The sequence below is a fragment of the Microcaecilia unicolor genome, unplaced genomic scaffold (assembly GCF_901765095.1).
Source record: "Microcaecilia unicolor unplaced genomic scaffold, aMicUni1.1, whole genome shotgun sequence".
Classification (NCBI taxonomy): Eukaryota; Metazoa; Chordata; class Amphibia; order Gymnophiona; family Siphonopidae; genus Microcaecilia; species Microcaecilia unicolor.
In genome coordinates this window covers 74,868-100,958 of record NW_021963090.1, presented here as the reverse complement: position 1 = coordinate 100,958, position 26,091 = coordinate 74,868, and the positions used below count along the sequence as shown (strand labels likewise).

The window sequence follows — 26,091 nt, the reverse complement described above, 5'->3', positions numbered from 1 at the left end:
CGCCAATAATTGGGTGCTAATAATCAATTATGGGCACTAATTGGCAATAAATATTTACATGTGCATCTTTATGGTCACTGTTACGCAAAGATGTCAAAAGGGGGTGTGGCCATGGGAGGGGCATGGGTGGGTCACGGGCATTTCTGGAATTTGCACTACGAAGTTCACCAATTCACTGATATTGAGCACTAAGCTGTTAACGTTTTAGCGGTTAAAAATAGGACCAGTGCTTTTTTTGAGGGGTACTTGGGGATACTGAGTACCGACACCTTTTCCATTGTCTGCTAAAATTGACCCATGGACCCCAAGTTTTAATTGAAAGAGCTCAGGTTCTACACACCAATTCTGCCTTGTCATAGATTCTGTGACTGGTTGCAGGGGGCCTGGTGTCATGTCCCCTACCTCAACGCAAGCGGCATCCTCAGACTGCGCGGGGTCCCGTCGACACGCACACTTGACTGGCACTGCCTGAGCCGTGTGTATGTAGTCCTCTCTGGGTTTGTTCAGAGAGCGGTGGTTGCAGGCTCCTTAATTGCTTTGCTTCCATGCACCTGTTTCTGCTCTCTCTCTCTGCCTGGCTTCCAGGCTCCTTGATTGCTTTGCTTCCACCCACCTGGGTCTGCTCTTCCTTTGCCTGGCTTCCCTGGCTTCTCTCCTATTGGTCTTCCGGTTCCTCCTTCCCCTGCTCTTGTCCTATGGCTGTGCCCCTTTTCCCTGCTGATGTCAGACACCAGCACTTTATCAGCTGAGTTCTCCCTGGACTCCATGCTTCAGCTTCTACTTTGGTAGGTGTTTCTAACTCTGTAGTCTGCTTCTTATCTACTGGCCCTCGTTGCTGACTTTGCCTGTACCTGGATTACCCTTCTGTCTGCCTACTGACTTTCGCCTGTACTGGACTACTCTCTTGCCTGCCGCCTGCCTACTGATTTTCACCTGTACCTGGATTACTCTCTTGACCTGCTGTCTGCCCGGACGATACATTCATCACCCCGCTTCCAGCTCCATCCTGTAAGTCCTGCAGGCCGCCTGCAATTAGGGGCTCTACAACTGGGGGAACGGCGGTCAGCGCAGGTGAAACCCGGGGTTGTCCAGCCGCCAAGCAGAATCTGGTCCGAGTACCGGGCTCAGCAGCACTCTACTTGGTACAAGAACTCACAAGTCTGACACCTGGCTATTGTGGGGTGGGTTCCCTCAGTGATCACCCCACCCCTGAAGGGTGGCCTGGCATTTGAGTACCGGCACCTTTTTCACTAGAAAAAAAAACGCACTGGATAGGACTGCTATTATACGGTCCTCTTTGACCGCCAAACTTATCCAGTTAGGCACTGAATATCGGCACCTAACCGGATAAGATGTACAGTATAGCTGGTTATGAGTTAGGCGCCAACCAGCAATATTCAAAGGGAGAAAACTGGTTATCTCCTGTTGAATGTTACAGTTAAGTGCTAAAACACTATTTAACTGGCCAGGAACCGTTCCTGGTCAGTTAAATAGCTTTGAATATGGGGGGGGGGGGGGGCGCTGTTTATAAAAGCCACGTTCTTCAAGGCAATCTTCTTAAAGTATAATTCAATAGAACCCTGAATACTCAACTCTTCAATATACCAGGTTCTAGATATCCAACTTAATTCTCCCTCTTGCTCCTTTCAAACCTATCAAGAATTTTTTGGAACATTTATATTGTTTTTCCTTTACTTATAGCCTCAGCGGTGCTCATCACCAATAATTTATAATGGCAATGGAATTAGCACCTACCTCCTCATCGGCTTCTCTTAAAGCCTTATTTTTCATTTATATGTTTTAGTTCATTTCTTAAGTTTAATTATCTTTCGTACTTTGCGAGGGTTGATCCCTAAAACAACAGCAAGGCTGGCGCTGAAGACGGCTGAGGGGGAAGTCCTTGATACAACCTAGTGATTAGGCGAAACGTGCATGTCGGACAAGCCTAAACCCCCAGTCTGACTATCGTAAAAGATAAGTACTAAAGATAATTAAACGTAAGAAATGAACTGACTCCAGTGTGGGTACTTCCCACCCCAGCGCGCGCCATTTCTGGTGCTACAAAAAAAGTTTCTATTTTTGTAGCGTCGCCTACTTGGTGGTAATCCGGTTACCGCCAGGTTAGCACGAGAGCCCTTAAGTGCTCCCCCCCTCCCCGAAATGGCCACACGGCAAATGGTTCACTTACCGCACAACCGTTTCTTGTCCAGAAAAAGACAGTCTTTTACCCGCTGTGGTAAAAGGGAGCCTCGGCGCGTGTAAAAAAAAAACACGCTGACGCTAGCGCAGGCCCCCTTTCACCGCAGCTTTAGTAAAAGGACCCCTCGGTGATATAAATTTCATAAACATGTCATTCATTTCCATAACCATTCCATTTCCATAAAATCATTTTCAGCGAAGCCACGGGATACATGGCAGACCTCATAGACCTACCAACCAGAAATATATCCAAATCATCACGAACGTATTTAAATCTCCACTACCCAAGCTGCAAAGGACTTAAATACAAATCAACTTACGCATCCAGCTTCTCCTACATACGCACACAACTGTGGAACGCACTACCAACAGCTGTGAAAAGAACATACGGACACTTAAACTTACGGAAATCACTAAAAACTAACCTGTTTCCAAAGGCTTATCCTACTGACCCAACGTAAATGCCTGAACTCTGCAAAACTAAAGTAGTACGTAATGGACATGTCTGATTTAATAGACCTGCCACCCAGAAACGCTAAAAGATCATCCCCAACTTTCCTCAATCTCCACTTCCCTAAGTGCAAAGGCATAAAATACAAAGTACTGCACGCATCAACCTTCTCTTATATGAGCCCGCAACTCTGGAATACACTACCACGCAACCTGAAGACGATCTACGCATCAACACGCTCACTTCTGAATTCTCTTCCCCCGTACTTTCACCACATTAAAACTCTACCTTCAGATAAAATTGTAATACCCTAATGTTCTCTTGCTATTGTTCTAGCACCGTATCCTTTCCTCATTGTTTCACTCCATTGTTCTATTCCCCAAATGATATTTTGACTTTGTCTTCCCATAACACTTCACAACGTAACCCATAATCGTATTGTAACAAATTGTATTTACATCACTCACAATGTAATGTAAGCCACACTGAGCCCGCAAATAGGTGGGAAAATGTGGGATACAAATGTAATAAATAAATAAATAAATACCGCAGTTCTTACGCTTTACGATTCCTTAATGTGACCGTTCCACATGAATCTTATTTTACCACCTCATCACTTTGTATTTGTTCACACCAGAGTCAGCGAATGCCTCTCCGGTATTATGTAAGCCACATTGAGCCTGCAAATAGGTGGGAAAATGTGTGGGATGCAAATGAAACAAATAAAATAAAATAAAATAAATAATCTTCAATGGCATTAAAAATGTAGGTTTCTCTTTCTTGTCATTATACTACTACATAAAATGTGGCAGTAATCTGTATGTAATATGGTGCTGAGTGGTAACTGCCTGCCCTGTGCTGCAAATTGGGGGGGGGGGGGCAAATGCTGGACATCAGTGGCATTGCTATGGGGGGGGGCACAGGGGCCTGGGGCCCCCGGTTTGGCTGGTGGGGGTCCCCAACCCCACTAGCTAAAGTGTTTGTCCCGCGCTGGTCTCACATTGCTTGTGCATGCTCAATTTCATTAAAACGAGTGTGCACAGCGACTGAAAACAGACCAGGGTGCTAGGCAATGTGAGACCAGTGCAGGACAAATGCTTTAGCTGGTGGGGGTTGGGAACCCCCGCCAGTCAAGGTACCTTTGCAGTTGCGGAGGGGTGGGAGCAGCAGCAGGGGGCAGAAGCGGCGGCAGGAGGGCGGGGGGGGGGGGGGGAGTGACAGCGGTGATGGGGAGGCAGGCCAAAATGTGCCCCTCCACCTTGGGCTCTGGCCCTCCCCCATCGAGGTCTGGCTACGCCCACTGGAGCCAGCTCTGTGGGTGCTGTGGGTGCTTGAGCACCCCCAATATTGAGCAAATTCCTTGATTGTGTCCAAGGAGAGGTCATTTCTATTCGGTTTAGCACCCCCAATAATTTTGAAAAGTTGGCTCCCCTGGCTACGCCCCTGCTGCACACACCCTTGCATTTTCTGCACAGTCTGCACGTTACCATGCATTAGCTTTTGCACCTGACACAGGGTAAGTGCACGGTAAGTGTCTATAAAATACTAGCACAGATCACACCTACATTAAGGCTCGAGAGCAGATGTAAATGTTTGTGCACAGTTTATAAAATATGGATCCAATATTTATGTGGTAGCAATCAGTGCCCGAGGGTCCAGAGGCTCTCTGCCCGCATGTCCGCCACACACTACAGCCTTCCCCGGTCTTACCTTGAAAGGCGTGCCACCGGTGATCTAGTGGCCTCTGAGGACGTGGGGGGGACATGTTCTTTCCTGCCCACTGTGCTGCTGCTATTCCCATTGCCCTTCACCACTGTGTTTTAAAAATGGCTACCGAGATTCCCTGCGGAAGTCTGTCGAGACCCGCGAGAGTACCGTGGGAACTCTCAGCCGCCATGCGGGGGAATAGTGGCAGCTCAACGGGCAGAAAAGAACATGCTCCCTCCACCCCCACCCCCGCAGAGGCCACTAGATCACCATGGCCCTTCAGGTAGGATGGGGGTGTCGGGTGTGACCGTAGGGGCGGCAGCAGTGCTGCGGTAGGAGGGCAGGGGCCGGGCGGAGGCCCCAGACCACTCTCAGTGCCCGGGGGGGGGGCCCAGACCACTCTCAGTCTGCCCCTGGATCAGCGTTGTGCTGACCAGCAGTGTTAAACCCAGACATTCAATGCCGGGCTATGTCCAGGCACCCGGTATTGAATTCCAGGTTTGGGGAACTGGCTATCTAACGCATAGGCAGTTAAGTTTTGATATTCAGCACCTAACTGTCTATGGGTTACCACAGAAAGACAGGACTGACTTTTGTGCGATGTGATTTACGCGGTTAACCTGGCAAGTTCAGCGCTGAATATCGAAACGTAACCAGCCAAGTGCTGATTCCACCCTGGAACGTCCCCAAAATAGCTGGTTTTCAGTTTGGCACTCTCTGGCTTTTTTTTCAGTGGCACTAAGCAGTTATGGGCCACTGAAAATTAGTGGTTAGCCCAGTGGTTCCCAAACCTGGTCCTGGAGGCACCCCAGCCAGTCAGGTTTTCAGGATATCCACAATGAATAATTCATGAGTGCACGCACCGCTTCCACTGCGTGCAAATCTCTCTCATGAATATTTATTGTGGATATCCTGAAACCCTGACTGGCTGGGTTGCCGGCTGGTTAAATCGCTTTGAATACCAGTCGGTACATACATAAATTATGACTCCACCCAAAACCCACCCCAGAACAACGCTACACCTGGAACACCTAAAACTCTGTACATTCTAGTCATCACATATTTATTTATTTATTTCATTTATATCCCACATTATCCCAATAGATCAGGTTCAATGTGGCTAACAACTTATTTTGATTAACAGTACAAAAAATGATGCAGGATAGCTTACATTAAGCAGTAATAACAAAGGGGTCCTTTTACTAAGATGCGCTGAAAAATGGCCTGCGGTAGTGTAGACGCGTGTTTTGGGCGCGCTCAGAATTATTTTTCAGTGCACCTACAAAAAAAAATGCCTTTTTAAAAACTTTTTGCCGAAAATGGGCATGCGGCAAAATGAAAATTGCCGCCCGTCCATTTTGGGTCTGAGACCTTACCGCAAGCCATTGACCTAGCGGTAAGGTGTCACATGGTAACCGGGCGGTAATGGTCTATGCGCGTAGCTGCCGTGCGCCAGAAAATAAACAATATTTTTTGGATACGCATCACAGACGTGCGCCAAAATTGAAATTACCGCAAGGGCCACGCGGTAACTGGGTGGTAACTCCAATGTGGCGCACGTTGGGTGTGCGCAGGCGCCTACGCAGCTTAGTGAAAGGGTCGTAAAGTAAATGATTATTACAATACTAGTGGAACCACACCCGTTTCCTCACCAATGAAACGGGCCCTAGGAAGGCTGTCATGTAAGCTTTTTTTTCTCTCTCCCCTGCCCTCCCCTCCATGTCCAGCGATTCTCCTCTTCCCTGCCCTCCCATCAGTGTCTGATGATTCTCTCCTCTACTGTCCTCCCATCCCATCCATGTCCGTCAATTCTCCTCTACCCTGCCTTCCCCTCCTCCCTCCCTCCCCTCGATGTCCCGCGATTCTCTCCTCCCCTCGATTTGTATCTGAACGTTCTCTGGCCGGCTGGCGCTGGCTTCCGTTCCGTTCGTAACATCCCTCCTGACACGTCAGCTCGCCTCCTGTGTTCCCTTCCCTCTCACTGTTCCGCCCTCTGACGTCATTACGTCTTGACGCCAGGGCGGGACAGTGAGGGGGAATGGAACGTTGGAGGCTGGCTGACATCAGGAGATGTTACGAACCCAGGCAGCCAGACATGGAACGTTGGAGGTGCAAGTTATTATATAGGATGTAATATGGAAACGAATACTAGATGCAAAAAGGTAACAATTTATAGTAATCCATATAATAACAATTAGAATGGAACTGAGAAATTGAATAATTGTACAATTAGGGGGTTAAATGAATTATGATCGTTCTGTTCACATCTAATACAGGTTTCATTCTCCTTATTTCATATGTGATCTGAAATACACTCTGTTTTCTTTTGTGCTATTTCAGGAAGATTCCGTATATACCTGGGTATATATTTTCCTCTTTTATGTTATCTTAATGGTACTTGCTACTGGGCTCCCTCCTTACTTTGCAATGAGCAACATCAAGGATTACAAGGTACTCATTTAGCATTGCAGGATAGGTATTAGAAACATGCATGCGTTTTAAAAGAGCTGGTAAAACATGGTGAATATACCGATTTCCATCAGATCTGTATAAAACGAAAATTTCATCTGAATTTATAATCCATCTATCCATAAATTCCTGGGTAGCTCACAATTATGTGTAAATTATATAGACACTGAAGTCAGTTGGAAGTTAAAAAAAATCAGCAAGGAATCCTGAAGTTGGGACTCTTGAAAATGGAATCCCCAAACTGGGGACCTGTATATCCTAGTACATCACCGAGGAAGATATGGGAGCCATACCAGTGCCAGATATGGTGTTCAGTGTTGAGTATTTAATTTAATTTATTTATTTATTTGTTACATTTGTATCCCACATTCCCCCACCTATTTGTAGGCTCAGTGCGGCTTACGTAGTACCAGAGAAACAAATCTCTGTAAATCTGGAAGATGTAATAGGGCAATTTGACAAACTGAAGAGTAGAAAATTGCCTGGACCAACGGTATAAATCCCAGAGTACTGATAAAATTGAAAAATGAATTTGCAGAGCTATTGTTAGTAATATGTAATTTATCTTTAAAATCAAGCATGGTACGGGAAGATTGGAGGGTGGCCAATGGAACGCCAATCTTTAAAAAGGGTTCCAGAGGTGATCCAGGAAATTATAGACCGGTGAGCCAGATGTCAGTGTCGGGCAAAATGGTAGAGACTATTTTAAAGAACAAAATTATAGCGCATATTCAAAAGCATGGATTAATGAGACAAACCCAACATGGATTTAGTGAAGGGAAATCTTGCTTCACCAATCTATTACATTTCTTTGAAGGGGTAAACAAACTTGGATAAAGGTGAGCCGGTTGATATTGTGTATCTGGATTTTCAAAAGGTGTTTGACAAAGTACCTCGTGAAAGACTCCAGAGGAAATTGGAGAGTCATGGGATAGGAGGTAGTGTTCTATTGTGGATTAAAAACTGGTTAAAAGATAGAAAACAGAGAGTAGGGTTAAATGGTCAGTATTCTCAATGGAGAAGGGTTGATAGTGGGGTTCCGCAGGGGTCTGTGCTGGGACCGCTGCTCTTTAACATATTTGTAAATGATCTAGACATGGGAATAAATATTGAGGTAATTAAATTTACAGATGATACAAAGTTATTCAAAGTTGTTAAATCGCAAGAGGATTATGAAAAGTTGCAAAGGATCTTATGAGACTGGTGTCACCCGGTACAATCAAGAAACAAATGTCCACCAGCAACTTCAGTCTTAAGGCTTTTATTCCATGCAGGTCTCTAGTAGACCTGGTACATGGTTCCAACAGCAGCATTCACCTTCAATCTTAAACACATGAAAGCCACCTGAAAGTGTGTGGCAAATAGTCCCCTTTAAGCAGTAGGCTGCCAGCACCTACCAGGATTCAATACAAGCTCACAGTCAGCTTCAGTCTGGGCTCTTTATCCAGTGCACAGTAAACACTAGTTCAATTCCCAAGACAAACAGTTCATTCAGTTCATCATCCCAGTTAAATCACAAAGCAGCCTTTACCTTCAGGAGGTTTCAATACTTTAGGGACTTCTTACACCCAAGGGATTTTCCCTGCAACTGCTTCTCTCTCACTTCTTCTCTCCTCCTGAACTGAACTCCTCTGGGACTCCTTCCCACCTGCCTAATCAATCCCTGGCTTCTGCTCTCACAACCAATCATTCTCCTTCCACTAGCTTCCCCCACACCCATACCAGCTGAGTTAAGCATTAGACTAATGAGGAGCTCCTGCATACAGGGTTTCCCTTCTCTCTTTCCCCCTAGTGGCAGCCACTCTACACATCCTGCCAGCTTACACCCATGTCTTACCCGATTGCAGCTAGGAGTCCAGTCCGGGGTCCTCATCTCACCCCCTGGCTCCTTGCCTGCAATGCCTTTTGGGACTTGTATTTCAAACTGACACTGCCTTAACCCCACTATCCTGGATGTGACTTTATCACACTGGGCATCCAAATAGCAGATGACATTTAACGTGAGCAGGTGCAAAGTGATGCATGTGGAAAAGAGGAACTTAAACCATAGTTATGTGATGCAAGGTTCCACATTAGGAATCACTACTACTACTACTAATCATTTCTACTAGATGTATCCAGTGCTGTACACATTACATGCAGGTACCTTCTCTGTCCCTTGAGGGCTCACAATCTAAGTTTTAGTACCTGGGGCAACAGAGGGTTAAGTGACTTGCCCAATGTCACTAGGAGCTGCAGTGGGAATTGAACCCAGGTTGCCAGGATCAAAGCCCACTGCACAAACCATTAGGCCACTCCTCCACTCCACTGCCAATGAAAAGGATCTAGGAGTTATCGTTGATGATACGTTGATCTAGGGGTTATCGTTGATGATACATTGAAACTTTCTGCTCAGTGTGCAGCAGCGGTTAAGAAAGCAAATAGAATGTTAGGAATTATTAGGAAATGAATGGAAAACAAACCGGAGAAAATATTTCTTCACACAATGTGTAATTCAGCTCTGGAATTCATTGCCAGAAAATGTGGTAAAAGCAGTTAGCTTAGCAGGGTTTAAAAAGGTTTGGATAGACTCCTAAAAGAAAGCCATTATTAAGATAGACTTGGGAAAATCCTCTGTTATTTTTCTAGGATAAGCAGCTTAAAATCTGTTTTACTGTTCTGGGATCTTGCCAGGTATTTGTAACCTGGATTGGCCACTGTTGGAAAGAGGATAGTGGGCTTGATAGACCTTCGGTCTGTCGCAGTATGGCAATGGTCATGTTCTTATGTTCTAGGAAAGTGAGGAGGTAACATAGTACGTGACAGCCAATAAGGACCAGCATGGCCCATCTAGTCTAACCGGTAAGTTGTGCCCTGGTGGCCCTGTGGCCCAGGGCATCCCCGGGCCCTCCTGTGCTGGAATCCAAGGGTGAGAATTTCATCTCCACAGGTTCCAACCTGAACATCCTATGCTGATTTTTTAACTTGCTGTTGACTTCCATTGAAGTCAACGGCAACTCAACATTTTTTTTGCTTGAAATTTGCTGGCAGACGTCATCAGCAGAAGGAACAGAACTCCAGGACACTACAAGTGATACGAACACTTCGGAGTGTCTGGGCCAGGGGATGTTCATGGTGTCTTGGGCTGCACTTGCCTCTGCCATTAAGTTTCATAAAAACAGGATGGAATCCCCCACTTTTAGAGTCCAAAAGGTGCTTCCCCTGTTGATTTTAATAGAACATACTGAAACAAATACGTTTTGGAGGTCCAAAAACGAACTAAATGAAATGTGTACTGATCCATAAACAGATTGATCTAACAGTGTGTCCTTAATGGGCATTAATCTGGTGTGAGTTGGGATTGAGCTTGTGAAGAGTGATTAACAAGAACATATGAATAACCATACTGGGTCAGACCACTGGTCCTTCCAACCCAGTATGCTGCTTCCAACAGTGCCCAATCCAGGTCACAAGTACCTGACAGAAACCCAGTTAGTAGCAACATTACATGCAGAATCCCAAAGAGTAACAAGGTTGCATTCAGAATCCCAAATAGTAGCAACATTCCATGTAGAACCCCAAAGACTAACAAGATTCCATTCAGAATTCCAAATAGTAGCAACATTCCATGTAGAACCCCAAAGAGTAGCAAGATTCCATTCAGAATCCCAATGAGTAGCAAGATTCCATTCAGAATCTCAAAGAGTAGCAACATTCCATGCTACCAATCCCAAGGCAAACAGTGGCTTCCCCCATGTCCATCTCAATAACAGATTATTGACTTTTCCTTCAGGAACTTGCCCAAACCTTTTTTAAACCCAGATATGCTAACCACTGTTACCACATCCTCTGGCAACGAGTTCCAGAGCTTAACTATTCTTTGAGTGAAAAAATATTTCCTCCTATTTATTTTAAAAGTATTTCCATGTAATTTTATTGAGTGTCCCCTAGTCTTTGTACTTTTTGAACGTTGACTCTGATCACCACAGGGAGTGATCTTTAGAAATATTACAAGAGATACAGAACAAGTAATCTCTCTCAGATGGGAGATTGACCCTTATTGCCCCAGGACCCAGATCAGTCAGTTTCAGCCCCTTGTTGTCAGTACCGTCCACTGTTGTTTCATAAAGGTACCCTATTTGCTCAAATAGCACACGTTTCCCCGGATTCTATATACCGTGACTTAAGATCTGTGTGCAAAACAGGGCGCATTTCAGATCTGCGCACACAATTTAGTTAACAAGCCAATCATCACTGATAATTGCCACTTAACAAGCAATTAGGAACTGCAACGCATCACTGCTTACCTAATATTCTGAATGTTTCCCCTCTGTACCTGATTGCTTAATTCTATTATGTTATCCAGGTTCTTTATGTAATACCAATTGTATCTTTTACTTTAATGACGAATGTCATGACTGAACCTTGAAAGCCACATTGAGCCTGCAAATAGGTGGGAAAATGAAGGGATACAAATGCAACAAATAAATAAATTATTCACACTAATTGGCATTAATTAGAATTTACATGCACAGCTGTCTAAGCGTATTCTTTAACGTAATATGAAGTCGCATTGTTGAAAAAGGGGTGTGGCCATGGGTGTGGAATGGGCAGGTCATGGGCATTTCTAAAATCTATGCGCGTTCTGGAATACACCCGGTCTGCGCCTAATTTAGGCGTCGGCACTGACACCAAGTTTTACTTGGCATAACTGCCCGCGACTAAATTTAGTCATGTGAACGGGCACTCGGTGTATTCTATAATCTGCACAGAAATTTAGGCTTATTCTTGTAGAATACACCTAGGCGTAATTTTTTTGGCGTCGATTTTTCAGGTGCCATATATAGAATCTAGCTCATTATTTTTTACTAGGATGTCTTTTGATAACAGGGCCGCCGAGAGGGGGGGGGGGCAATATTCCCCGGGCCCGGGCCTCCAAGGGGGACCCGGTGCCGGGGTCAGGCCGCCGGCGCTGCAGTCCCTGGTCTCACCTGCCTGCCTCCTTGGCTCCGGGCCCCCTTCATTCAAAGCGGCAGTCGCAGATCGCGTCTCTTCTTGCCTTCCCTCCCTGTGTCCCGCCCTTGCGGAAACCAGAAGTTACATCAGACGAGGGCGGGACACACGGAGGGAAGGCCAGAAGAGACGCGATCTGTGACTGCCGCGTTGAACGAAGGGGGCCCGGAGCCGTGGAGGCAGGCAGGTGAGACCGGGGACTGCAGTGGCGGGGGGAGCGACGGGGGCGGCAGCAGCAGCGGCGGGGGGGGGGGGGGGGGCGGAGGCGGGGCGGCCTTGCCCCGGGCCCGGCCTAGTCTCTCGGCAGCCCTGTTGATAACTAGTGGACATTACTGGACAGTAGCATGTGTTATTGGTGATACAGAAAATAAAAACTAAATTGGAGAATTTTCAGGTGAAAATAACATGAAACAAAATAATTTGAAATGAATGCATGTTCCTAACGGTTAAAGGTTAAAACTACTTCCTGCTTCTTCTGCAGATTAAATCTCGCTCCCTGCTGAGGCTTTCAGGTCTCTTCTCATCCGCTTATTGGTTTGGACAGGCTTTGATAGACTGTGCCCTAAACTGCCTCCTTTTGTATTTAATGATTGTGGCTGTCAGCGTGTTCTGTTACCAAGTTTCTATAGAATCTTCTTCCCTCGTCTTACTGGTAAGTATGTAAAGGCATTATTAACAGAATAAGGAGCCCTTTTACCAAACTGTGCAGGTGCCTATGTGTGTCCTACACGTGTCAATTTTGAACTACCGCCCGGCTACCGTGTGGTTCGGGCGATAATTTCATTTTTTACGCCTGTCCATTACCGTCCAGTTAATGGGTGAGACCTTACCGCTAGGTCAGTGGGTGGCAGTAAGGTCTCAGGCCCCAAAATGGACGCGCGCCAATTTTTATTTTGCCGCACGTCCATTTTCAGCCCCCCAAAAAATAAAGGCCTTTTTTGCAGGTGCGCTGAAAAATGGACCTGCGCGCGTCCAATACGCACGTCTATACCGGCGCAGCTTAGTAGAAGGGCCCCTCAAAGAAGTAATATTGGCTCCGTTTAGAACTCACTTTGAGCCCCTCCGAAGGGACACCACCTTGCAGTGGTGGAGGGACTTCTGTGTTTCGATGACTCAGAGGGCTATGCTGAAGGGTTACTCATATCAGACAGGCCTCTGAGGAGAAACCAGACAAAGAGTGTCCCAAACTAGGGAGAATGGAAAGATGGCGACCTGAAGCTCGTACGCTCAACGGCCCAGCTGTCCTCTGAAGTTTTGTCTTTGTTTACTTGAAATTTCCTCTCTGCAACTGCAGTTACCTTAACTGAGAGGAAGGGGATAATCGGGGGTCAGTCGCCGGTGGCCAAAGTTTTGTCCTCTGTGCAGCAAGTGTGGGACTGCTGCACGACGAGCTGCCCACAGATGACTGGGTTGGTGAGTCCTTTGATTAGCGCCGTGAAGGAGCGTCGACGCTCTTGGACCTGGAAACAACTTCATCACTCTCTAATCATTTAACCACCATGTCCAAAGGAGTGGAGGAGTGAGTTAGGAGTCCATGCTGAAACGGAAGTCGTTTACAGTTGAACCCGAGTCGGCGATGCCACTCCTAAACCCGTAAGAGCTAGCAGGTTGGAGTTTTTGGCTCCCGTGGAGGTTACATTGAATATCATCTGGAAGGCGCTCCAGGACCTAACAGTGGTAGTAAATAATTTTGCTTCAGATATAATCTTATTAATGAGCCACATGGATAATCAAATTGAATCCTTTGAGAATGAAAAATTGATACAGCAAATGAAGTTCTACAGGAGTAGGAAACGGTTAAGATTTTGAAAATGATAATAGACCAGAAAATGTTGAACAAAATGAATATTATTACAGATGATTAATATCGAGATTGTTGTTTTCCCAGAGTTCCGGGTATGACTCCTAAAGTTTTTTCCTCTGAAATGATTCCTCTTAGTATGTTAATTCAAAAGGAGTGAAGCCTATGAAACTGGGATTACTTTAATCAGTGGGAATTGGATTAGAGATTCAAGTGTTTGTATTGTTAAATAATTTCTGGTTTTAAAAGGGGAAAAAATGAAATCAGGTGTATTATTTCCACTAATATTGGACAATAAGTATGTTTCCAACGAAATTAATTGACTATACACCATCTTGGGTTTGAAGACGTTTAAAAGGGGTTAGACGGTTTCCTAAAGGACAAGTCCATAAACCGCTACTAAATGGACTTGGGAAAAATCCACAATTCCAGGAATAACATGTATAGAATGTTTGTACGTTTGGTCGCTGTCGTGGACAGGATGCTGGGCTCGATGGACCCTTGGTCTTTTCCCAGTGTGGCATTACTTATGTACTTATGTAATGTGGAATAATGATTCAGATAAATAATAACTGGGGATAATCAGGTTAATACCACGTTTTCTTGGTTTACTGTTGTTTAATTGATCTCCTTGTCTTGTTTCACTCTCCCTATTTATTTTGTGGTCTAAGAAAGAGAAAGATTGTATATAATCCATTTATCAAGTTGAGATTGTTTTCCTCTAATATTGTATTAATGTACAGTCATCTCTGTATTACTGTTTGCAAGTGACCCTTGTAAAATGAAAAATTATAAATAAATGATTAAAAAAGAACTCACTTTGAGGAAAGGAAATTATGGCGTCCTTTTATGAAGGCAAGGTAAGATTACCGTGCGGGTAGTGCATGGCACATCCAGGCGCCCTGTGGTAGTTTTGTTGCCGCGGACCATTACCCATCCTAGAAAATCATTTTTATTTTCTAGCGCAAGTGCAGGGAGTAGGCGGGTCCAGCTGTAATTGGGCAGCGTGGGCACATTGACGCACACTGCCCGGTTACCGCACAAGTAGCACATGAGCCCTTACCAGCTTCTAAATAGGTGGCGGTAAGGACTCTGGCAGTAATGGCCACGCACTAATTATGAGGCCATTGACGGCGCATATAGAAATAGCCTTATAACACTTTGGATGTTTCTCTCATAGTTTGTGATAAAACAGATGCTTTATCAACCACAGACCTCAAAGCTTCCAAGCCTGGTAATTCTAAACAGAATAAATGCTCCTTTCAAGAGCGCTGTAGCTATAGTTGGAGCAAATATTAAGAAGAAATTCTGGCCAGTGGCATTCCTGGGGGTGGGGGCGGTAGGTGCGGTCCGCCCCGGGTGCACGCCGCTGGGGGGGGGGGGGGTGCCGTGCGTGCCTGTCCTCCGTTGTTCCATGCTTCGTTGGAAACAGACGAAGCATGGAACAACGGAGGACAGGCGCACGCGGCACCCTCCAGCGGTGTGCACCCGGGGGGGGGGGGTTCCTTGGCGGGGGGGTGTCCTTTCGCCGGGGGGGTCCGCGCTGCATCCGGGGGAGGCGCTGCACCCTGGGGGCGGGGCGCATCGGCGATCCGCCCCAGGTGTCAGCCCCCGTAGGAACGCCACTGATTCTGGCAAAAAGAACAACGGTTGGAGTTTTCAACAAAAAACAGTAGAACCGTCTGGACATCGACATTGAATGTCCAGGCATACACAGCCGGATTAAACATAGGCGGTTAACACCAGCAAGCAAACCCAGGTCATATGTTACTTACTGAATACGTTACGAGGAGGAAGGAGGAGGAAGGTTTTGTATAGGGTCGGGGGGAACACAATCGATAAATAAAAAGTTTGACGCAGCTTAGAAACTATCTCCTATGTTTACTAAGGTGCATTATGGTTTATGTGCATTGAACACTAGCGTGCTCATAGAAATGTACAGGCACATTAGTGTTTAACACGCCTTAAATTTAAAGGTGCATTAGAAAAGCTAACTCACCTTAGTAAACGTACTCCATAAGGTTGTGGTTAGGAATTACAAAGTGGCATGATTCTGTTGTATGACAAATTTGTTTGTTTGCAAAATATCACTAAAAACTTTGGGACCCTTTTTACAAAGACATGGTAGGGTTACCGTGCAGTTAGCGCGTGGCAAAACAGCGCCACCGCGCGGCGCACTGTGGCACCCTGCGGGAGTTCCTGTGTTTGCTGTGCAGCATTTCCTGCGCTAGAAAATATTTTTCTATTTTTTTGCGCGAAGGGCGGGGAGTAGGCATGCCCGGCGGTCATTGGCGCACGCTGTCCGATTACCACCGGGTTAGCGCACGAGCCCTTAAATAGGAGGTGGTAAGGGCTGAGGCAGTAAATCGCTGCACGCCAGTATTTTTTATTAGCGCATGGCAATTTTCACGCACCCATACTTACGGCAGGCCACTTTTTATCGCAGCTTTGTAAAAATACCCCTTAATGATTAAAAAACAAAATCATAGCCAGTTAAGTGGCTAAAGCGGCTAGGGCTCTTCAGCTTGGAGAAAAGGCGGCTGAGGGGAGATATGATAGAGGTCTATAAAATAATGAGTGGAGTTGAACGGGTAGATGTGAAGCATCTGTTCACGCTTTCCAAAAATACTAGGACTAGGGGGCATGCGATGAAGCTACAATGTAGTAAATTTAAAACAAATCAGAGAAACTTTTTCTTCACTCAACGTGTAATTAAACTCTGGAATTCGTTGCCAGAGAATGTGGTAAAGGCGGTTAGCTTAGCGGAGTTTAAAAAAGGTTTGGACAGCTTCCTAAAGGAAAAGTCCATAGACCGTTATTAAATGGACTTGGGGAAAATCCACTATTTCTGGGATAAGCAGTATAAAATGTTTTGTACTTTTTTGGGGATCTTGCCGGGTATTTGTGATCTGGATTGGCCACTGTTGGAAACAGGATGCTGGGCTCGATGGCCCTTTGGTCTTTCCCAGTATAGCAATACTTATGTACTTAAGGCCCCTTTTACCAAGCTGCAGCAAAAGGGGGCCTGGCACTGGAGTCAGCGCGTGTTTTACATGTGCATCGAGGCCCTCTTTACCGTAGCTGGTAAAAAGGAAATCTCGCCTTCCTGCAGGAAATGGCTGTGCAGCAAGTCAAGCACTTGCTGTGTGGCCATTTCAGGGGGGAACGCTTACCGCTACCCATTGAGGTGGCAGTAAGGGCTCCCGTGTTAACCCGGCAGTAACCGCTGCCCGATTATGGCCAGGTACGCTCCAGTGCTACAAAATTAAATACATTTTTGTAGCGCTGGAAATGACGACGCGCTAGGGGAAAGAAGTACTGCCGGGCTGCGGCGGTAGCCCAGTGGTACTTCTGTATAGCGAGCAGTAACCCGCATTGGGCTTACTGCCGCTTAGGAAAAGGAGCCCGGATATTTTTGGTTGCACTATCCAGTATAGGGCAGGGGCGTAGCTACGTGGTGCCACAGAGGCCTGGGCCCCTGTGGATTTGGCCCTGGACCCCCCCTGCTGACGACTCTCTCGACAACTGTCCCGCCGCCAACCCCCCATCAATCTGCCGTCGCCATCTGCTACCTTTGCTGGCGGGGGATCCCAGCCGAGGTCCACTTCTTCCTTCGTTCTGTTTCTGAGGACGTCAGACTCAGAAACAGAACGAAGGAAGAAGAGGACCTCGGCTGGCAGGGGTTGGGGTCCCCCCGCCAGCAAAGGTAGGCGACGGTGATGGAGGGTTGGTGGCGGGAGGGGGGGGGGTCGAGAGGGGCATCGGCAGGGGGGGTCAAAGTTGTTGGTGGTGGTGGTGGTGGCAGCAGGGGGGTGTCGGCGGCACGGGGGGGGGGCTAAAATGTGCCCCCTCACCTCAGGCTTTGGACACCCCTCCTGCCGATGACTGGCTACGCCCCTGGTATAGGGCCATTGAGTATATCCAGTTCTCCCTGGACAAGCGATTTAAATGGCCAGGAGTCTTTTCTGGCCATTTAAATCACTTTAAAAATTGACCCCTTTATCTTCCACTACCCCAAGTACCCAATTGCTCTTTAACCTTTTTTGAGTTTGGGACTTACAAGTCACTAACTAACTCAGTGTTTTCCAAGCCAGTCCCAGAGACACACCTTGCCGGTCAAGTTTTCAGGATTGACACAACGAATATGCATGAGATACATTTCCATGCTTTGGAGAGCCAGTGTATGCAAATGTATCTCATATGTGTTCATTGTGGATATCGTGAAACGTGACTGACCAGGTCTGCTTCCAGAAGAGGGTGAGAACCAGTGGTGTTAATGTTTTTATTTATTTATTTTTGTTACATTTGTACCCTGCGCTTTCCCACTCATGGCAGGCTCAATGCGGCTTACATGGGGCAATGGAGGGTTAAGTGACTTGCCCAGAGTCACAAGGAGCTGCCTGTGCCTGAAGTGGGAATCCAACTCAGTTCCTCAGGACCAAAGTCCACCACCCTAACCACTAGGCCACTCCTCCACTGTTGCTACTATTGGAGATTCTACATGGAATGTTGCTATTCCACTAGCAACATTCCATGTAGAAGTCGGCCCTTGCAGATCACCAATGTGGCCGCGCAGGCTTCTGCTTCTGTGAGTCTGACGTCCTGCACGTACGTGCAGGACGTCAGACTCACAGAAACAGAAGCCTGCGCAGCCTTCTACATGGAATGTTGCTAGTGGAATAGCAACATTCCATGTAGAATCTCCAATAGTAGCAACATTCCATGTAGAATCTCCAATAGTATCTATTTTATTTTTGTTACATTTGTATCCTGCGTTTCCCACTCATGGCAGGCTCAATGCAGCTTACATGGGGCAATGGAGGGTTAAGTGACTTGCCCAGAGTCACAAGGAGCTGCCTGTGCCTGAAGTGGGACTCGAACTCAGTTCCTCAGTTCCCCAGGACCAAAGTCCACCACCCTAACCACTAGGCCACTCCTCCACTCCACTTCCAAACCTAGGCAGTTTTCGAAACAAATCAAATGACAGATATGCAAATAAATGTCAGTAAAATACGAAGGAATTTATGCATTTTTAGGGGGGGTTCCATTTGTATCATTTTCAAGGCCACATATGTAAATATCTATAGGATTAAAGCCAGTACGAAATACCAATATGAAAGTGTCTGACAAAGACCCCACCAGTATTGTTAATTTCAGCCCTTCGGGATGCTAAGTGCTGTCTCTTTTTGTTTTCCTTCTAGATTGTCTTTTTAGCCATTTATGGACTAGTTAGCGTTCTAGTGACATATGTAATTTCCTTCGTATTTCGCAAGTGTGTGAGAAGTCCCGACTGCTGGTCATTTCTCTTCATGATGGTAAGTGGAAGGGGAAGGAGATCTCACGCTTGGAAAACGAGATGAACTCAGGCACAGCTAGGGCTGATCACTGCAGGGGACCATATCAACATCTCTGAAGTACGTTCACAAGAGTAAACCCTACAACCCTCTATTTTGGATTTTCTAGTTCTTTCATGGTGAACAGTCCCATTTCCCCACATACAGAGGGGACAGTTCTCAAACCTGCTTTAGGCATCTTTGAAAAGTGTCCGAAGCAGCCACGGGCTTTGCAGCTGCTTTGTCTACAGATGAAATTTCAACGAGGAAATAAAAGCATACATAGATTTGTAAATATAATTGAAACATCTTATTCCCCCCCCCCCCCCCCCCCCCCCACCAGTCTGGCTAAAAGTATGAATGCAATGAAAGACCACACAAATTTTAAGCAGCGTTGAGACAGAGAGCAATTTTCAGGATATCAATGTATTTGAACGTAAGAAAATAAGGGCTCTGTTTAATAAGGTAAAAATTAACGCACGCCAGGGGTGTAGCCAGGCCTTGCAGTAGGAGGGAGCCACAGCCTGAGGTGGGGGGGGGGGGGCGTCACATTTTGGTCTGCCGCCCCGCCGTCATGCCGCCCTGCCGCTTCCCACCCACTGCCACAGCAAATAACTTGACTGGCAGGGATCCCCGACCCCTGCCAGCTGAAGCCTTGTCCAGCGCCGCCGCGTTGCCTGCCCTGCTCTCTCTTCCCCTCACGTCCTGCACGCTCCTTTTAGTGAAATTGTGCCTGCTCAGTTTCACTAAAAGGAACGTGCTGGATGTGAGGGGAAGAGACAGCGGAGCAGGCAATACGGGGGGGCACCGGAGACCGGCGCTGGACAAGGCTTCAGGTGGTGGGGGTTGGGGACCCTCGCCAGCAAAACCAGAGGGGCATTACTGGCAGCAATGCAGTGGGAGGACTGCCACTCAGCTTAGGGGGAACAGTGCTTGTACACACGCCTGTCGGCAAAGTAAGCTCCGTCTTCTCATTGCATATATTTTTATACTACTACTACTAATAGCATTTATATAGCGCTACCAGACGCACGCAGCGCTGTACATTTGACATAGAGAGACAGTCCCCGCTCAATGAGCTTACAATTTTTATACTGGTCAGAAGTTTGTAAGGCGCCATTTACATGTATATGCAGCCACCTACGTGCAAAAAAAAAATAGCTTTTTAAAATTCCCCGCGTGGAGCGTAATGTTAATTGCAGGCACCAGGAACGCATCTAGTTTGAGCCTATTCTTTAAAGCAGGGCTTCTCGACCAGGTCCTTGAGGCACATCTAGTCCCATCAGGTTTTCAGGATATCCACAATGAATATGCATGAGATAGATTTGCATGCACTGCTTCTATGATATGTAAATCTATCTCATGCATATTCATTGTGGATATCCTGAAAACCTGATAGGACTAGATGTGCTTCAAGGGACTGAGTTGAGAACCCCTTGTGTAAAACGTAGACCCCCCTACCTTTCTTGATAGAATGCTGGTGTAAATGTTCTTGCCTAGATTGTGAAAGAACATAAGCAAAGTCATGCACAGCTAGTGAAAATCATTTTCAATTCTGAATGAGCACCTATTGTAGGAAATCTGTAAAAGCTGCAGAAAAATGGTCTATTTCTGTTCTTAACCCACTCCTCGGGCCACACCCAGCCAGTCAGGTTTTCAGGATATCTGTAATGAATATGCATGACATAAATTTACATGCCTTATCTTCACTATGTACAAATCTCTCTCATGTGTATTCATTGTGGATATCCTAAAATCCTGACTGGCTAGGTGTGTGCCGAGGAATTAGTGGAATTAGAAAAGATACAGAGAAGGGCGACAAAAATGACTTCCCTATGAGGAAAGGCTGAAGCGGCTTGAGCTCTACAGCTTGAAGAAAATATGGCTGAGGGGAGATACGATAAAGGTCTATAAAAAAAAATGAGTGGAGTGGAAAGGGTAGACGTGAATCGCTTTTTTACGCTTTCCAAAAATACAAGGACTAGGGGGCATGCAGTGAAGCTACAAAGTAGTAAATTTAAAGGAAATCGGAGAAAATATTTCTTTACTCAACGTGTAATTCTGGAATTCATTGCCAGAAAATGTGGTAAAAGCAGTTAGCTTAGCAGGGTTTTAAAAAGGTTTGGCTGTCTTCTTAAGAGAAATGTCCATGAGCCATTATTAAAAAGGACTTGGGAAAATCCACTGCTTATTTCTAGGATAAGCAGCATAAAATGTATTGTACTGTTTTGGGATCTTACCAGGTACTTGTGACCTGGAGTGGCCACTGCTGGAAACGGGATACTGACCTTCGGTCTGCCCCACTAGGTTGAGAAGCACTGTATTAGATAGAGATTCTATTCATGCAGAGATGAAATAAGCCTTGAACAAACGTTTTTGAATGCACATTTTATAATGTCCCTATTCTTAATGGTTTTGTCTTTTTATTCCATCAATCCAGGCATCCTTCATTCCCCACTTAATTGGCCGAACAATTTTCATGTGGGACAAATATTGCCTTATCGTTGTGGCTTTCATCCCTGTCTATGCATTAATTGCATTCCTGGACAATGTTGTCATGGTAAGCTGTTTCATATTTACTTCAATATTGTACACATGTCCATGGACCAGATAAAGTAGAAGTCCACTATTTCAAAATTGCAGGTACAGGGTATAATATTTTCAGTGGTAAAACTTTCTGATAAACAGGATCGCCTTTAAAAAAAAAAAAAAGAGTTTTATCCCCCTGGATGCCCAGAATCAACCTGAATTAAATTTAACAGATTTTTGGGAGAACTCTTTGGACACTGTAACAGAAAGGACAACCCTTTTGGTATCGCTTGCGTTAGAGTTGGATAGAAATACGGTTTTCAAATTATATTTCAAACATTTAAATGAAAAATTTCTAGGGGAACAAGCTCGCATTTATCCCAATTTAAACAAAGGTGATCAAGTGCGGAGACAAGAATTTATGAGTCTTTGGCCTAGAACCCTTGCTTTAGGGGGTCTATTTGTGTTAAAACTTCCATGTCGATACATTGTATCTTTAGATTCTGTTACATATATGTTTGTTGACCCTCAAAAAAATTAAAGCTTTTATTAGCGCTAGAGAAAGTAGTCGAACTCAAAACCAGAAAGTTCAATAGGTTGGTAACGCTGATATTCGGCCAGTGGCGTACCAAGAGAGGGGGCGGTGGGGGCGGTCCGCCCTGGGTGCACGCCTGTTGGCCGAGTCGCTCGTTCCCTCCCTGCTGCTCCCTCTGCGCGGAACAGGTTACTTGCTGTTCCGGGGCAGAGGGAGCAGCAGGGAACGAGCGGACTCGGAGCCGACAGGCGCGCAGCACCCCCCCCCCCCCCCAGCAGGTAAAAATGCACCGGGGGGGGGGTCGCGTTGCACCCGGGGGGGGGTGTAATTTTGCCGGGGGGGGGGGGGGGGCGCATCGGCGATCCGCCCCGGGTGTCAGCCAGCCTAGGTATGCCACTGTATTCGGCTGTGAGCGTTTTGCACGGTACCGCTTTTAGATTTAAAGTTTTTCCTTTTTATTTTTTTGAACTTTATTCCTTGTTTCTCATCCAGAACCTAGAATTTGTGGTCTAAAAGTGTTGTACTATTTCTTTTGTTCTATATAATTGATTGAAATTTACTTTTCCTTTTCTTGACATTTAAGTTGTTTGACTAAATGTAATTTAAATGCAATAAAAATATAAATTTATACAAAGATATTTATATAGCACCTGAATTATTAATCTTTTTCTCCATAGAGACAGGATCATCTGTAGCTTTGGTATTGCACTTGCATTCTGGTAAATACAAGAGTATATGGTGCAGGGGCGTAGCCAGACCTCGCCGGGAGGGGGGGCCAGAGCCCGAGATGGGGGGGCACTGTTTCACCACCCCCCCCCCAGCCGCCGCAGACTCCACATTGGACCCCCCCTGCCGACGACCCCCCTTGAACCTCCCCTCCCACCACCAACCTTCCGTCGCCGCCGCCCACCCCGCCGCTGCATCAGATACCTTGTTTGCTGGCGGGGGTCCCCGAACCCCGCCAGCCGAAGAGAGTCTTCTTCAGCGCCGAAGTAGCGCCTTCATTCAACGAAGTTCATGGTGCGATCAGCTGTTTCTGATGCCTTATGTCCTGCACGGGGCTACATGCACGGTGCAGGACGTAAGGCTTCAGAAACAGCTGATCGCACCAGGAACTTCGTTGAACGAAGGCGCTACTCCGGCGCTGAAGAAGACTCTCTTCGGCTGGCGGGGTTCGGGGACCCCCGCCAGCAAACAAGGTATCTGATGCGGCGGCAACGGTGGGGGAGGGTTGGTGGCAGGAGGGGGGTTCAAGGGGATCGTCGTCAGGGGGGCCAGGGCCAAATCTACGGGGGCCCAGGCCCCACGTAGCTACGCCACTGATATGACTCGATTTGATACTATGGGCTCTGGTTGCAAAAAAAGGGGTCCTTTTACTAAGGTGCGCCGAAAAATGGTGTAGGGATGGACGAGTGTGGAGAGATACTGGGGAGCAGCAGAGTGAGTACATTTATAGGTTAGTAGAAGAAGTTTGAACAGGATGCGAAAACGGATAGGGAGCCAGTGAAGGGTCTTGAGGAGAGGGGTAGTATGAGTAAAGCGACCCTGGCGGAAGATGAGACGGGCAGCAGAGTTTTGAACCGACTGGAGAGGGGAGAGGTGACTAAGTGGGAGGCCAGCAAGAAGCAGATTGCAGTAGTCTAAACGAGAGGTGACAAGGGTGTGGATGAGGGTTTTGGTAGAGTGCTCGGAAAGAAAGGGGCGGATTTTACGGATGTTGTAAAGAAAGAAACGACAGGTCTTGGCAATCTGCTGGATATGAGCAGAGAAGGAGAGAGAAGAGTCAAAGATGACCCCAAGGTTTCGAGCTAAGGAGACAGGGAGAATGAGAGAGCCATCAACAGAAATAGAAAACGGGGGGAGCGGGGAGGTGGGTTTGGGGGGGTAAAATGAGAAGCTCGGTTTTGGTCATATTTAATTTCAGGTGGCGTTGAGACATCCAGACAGCAATGTCAGACAAGCACGCTGAAACTCAAAGCAATTTAACCGGGCAGCAGGGGCGTAGCCAGATCTCACAGTGGGAGGGGGCCAGAGCCCGAGGTGGGGGGGGGGCACATTTTAGTCTGCTGCCCCCCTCCACCGCCTTGTCACTCCCCCTTCCACCCTGCCGCACCCCACAGCAGCATGCTCAGTTTCACTTAAAGAAGCGTGCGTGACGTAAGGAGGAAGAGAGAGCAGGGCAAGCAACTTGGCGGCGGTGAACAAGGCTTCAGCTGGTGGGGGTTGTGGACCCCCAGGGCCTGTATGAAATTTGGGGGGGGGGGGATCCAGGCCCCCGTGGCCCCACATAGCTACGCCACTGCTGAGCAGGAGAGGCTCCTGCCTAGTTAAATCATTTTTGACTGCTTAAGTGGTGATCTTCAGCACCGCTTAACCAGAGAGTGCCGCTGAATATTACTGCAGACCACCCCTGCACCTGTCCGATTAGCGTCGAGTTAGTCTGTGGACGGAGCCTGGGAGGAGTCAGGACTTAACTGATTAACAGCCATATTCAGATTGCTAACTGGTTAAGTGAGGTTCTAAAGCTAGGGCAGGACATCAGACTCACAGAAACAGAAGCCTGCCCTTGCACATCAGCAATGTGGCCGCGCCGGAGAAGAGGACTTCGGCTGGCGGGGGTTGGGGACCCCCCGCCAGCAAAAGTACCCGACGGCGCAGGGGGTGGTTGGCGGCAGGAGGGGGGTCGAAGGGGTCGGCAGCGGGGGGGGGGGGGGAGCAGGGCCAAATCTACGGGGCCCGTGCCCCCATGGCCCCACGTGTCGGTAACTGCTCACGCACTAACAGTCATGCAGTATTGCGGAAATGTCAAAATCAGCCATTTACCAGCAGCCCTAAATGTAGCCTTAGGGGGGGGGTCCTTTTACAAAGGCACACTGAAAAATGGCTTGCGGTAGTGTAGGCACGGGTTTTGGGCACGCGCCGATCCATTTTTTATGCGCCTTTAAAAAAGGTCTCTTTTTTTTGCTGAAAATGGACGTGCGGCAAAATCAAAATTGCCGCCCGTTCATTTTGGGTCTGAGACCTTCCAGCCAGCCATTGACCTAGCGGTAAAGAATCTGGGCGGTAATGACCGACATGCATCAAATGCCACTTGGCACACGTCCGTTACGCACGCCAGAAAATACAAAAATATTTTTCCGGTGCGCGTAGCAGACGCACATCAAAATTGAAAATACCAAAAGGGCCATGCGGTAACCAGGCGGTAACTCCAATTTGGCGCACGTTTGGCACGCGTAGGTGCGTACGTGGCTTAGTAAAAGGGCCCCTTAGTGCGAAGGAAAGACCTGTGCTGTGGACAGTGCAGGCTGCTTTTTAGCGCTACGTAGATAAAGAGCCCCAAAGTTCAGCAGGACAGTGAACCCCTCATACTGCACAACGCAGAGGTTTCTTTATTAATGTTACATTTTTCCCTTCCGCAGAACGTCAGGGACTCTATTGGCCTTTTATTACATTCGCTTGGCTCTTTCCTGTTGATGAGTATCATTCTTCTTTTGGTAAGAAAAGATTTAAAAATTTAAGTTTTGTTCTGTGGTTGTAATGGCTTGTTACAAATTTAACAACTTTGGTCACAACTACAGCTGCCTTTTGATTAAAATTTCGAATAGCGATTAATCGTGTAGTTTAAAATGTCAATTGCAGTTAATCGCACACTTAAATGTATTTTACTTATTTTTAATTTATATATACATTTTTTTGTTACGTTTGTACCCTGCGCTTTCCCACTCATGGCAGGTTCAATGCGGCTTACATGGGGCAATGGACGGTTAAGTGACTTGCCCAGAGTCACAAGGAGATGCCTGTGCCTGAAGTGGGAATCAAACTCAGTTCCTCAGTTCCCCAGGACCAAAGTCCACCACCCTAACCACTAGGCCACTCCTCCACTGTTGCTACTATTTGAGATTCTACATGGAATGTTGCTATTCCACTAGCAACATTCCATGTAGAAGTCGGCCCTTGCAGATCACCAATGTGGCCGCGCAGGCTTCTACATGGAATGTTGCTAGTGGAATAGCAACATTCCATGTAGAATCTCCAATAGTAGCAACATTCCATGTAGAATCTCCAATAGTATCTA

At 46.8% G+C, this 26,091-nt stretch overlaps 1 protein-coding gene across 3 annotated transcripts in view; it reads left to right on the top strand.

Annotated features, from left to right (window-relative positions):
- The window catches only part of LOC115458921 (ATP-binding cassette sub-family A member 9-like), a 193,450-nt gene that overhangs the window by 123,728 nt on the left and 43,631 nt on the right, over window positions 1–26,091 (top strand). For all 3 annotated transcript variants that reach the window (XR_003940171.1, XM_030188774.1, XM_030188775.1), the window contains exons 23-27: window positions 6,698–6,808; window positions 12,300–12,470; window positions 18,821–18,934; window positions 21,393–21,512; window positions 25,436–25,510. Coding sequence is in view for 2 of the 3 variants with exons in the window: in XM_030188774.1 (XP_030044634.1) it covers window positions 6,698–6,808; window positions 12,300–12,470; window positions 18,821–18,934; window positions 21,393–21,512; window positions 25,436–25,510 (591 nt within the window). In the remaining variant the exon portion in view is untranslated. The remainder of the gene's footprint in view (window positions 1–6,697; window positions 6,809–12,299; window positions 12,471–18,820; window positions 18,935–21,392; window positions 21,513–25,435; window positions 25,511–26,091) is intronic.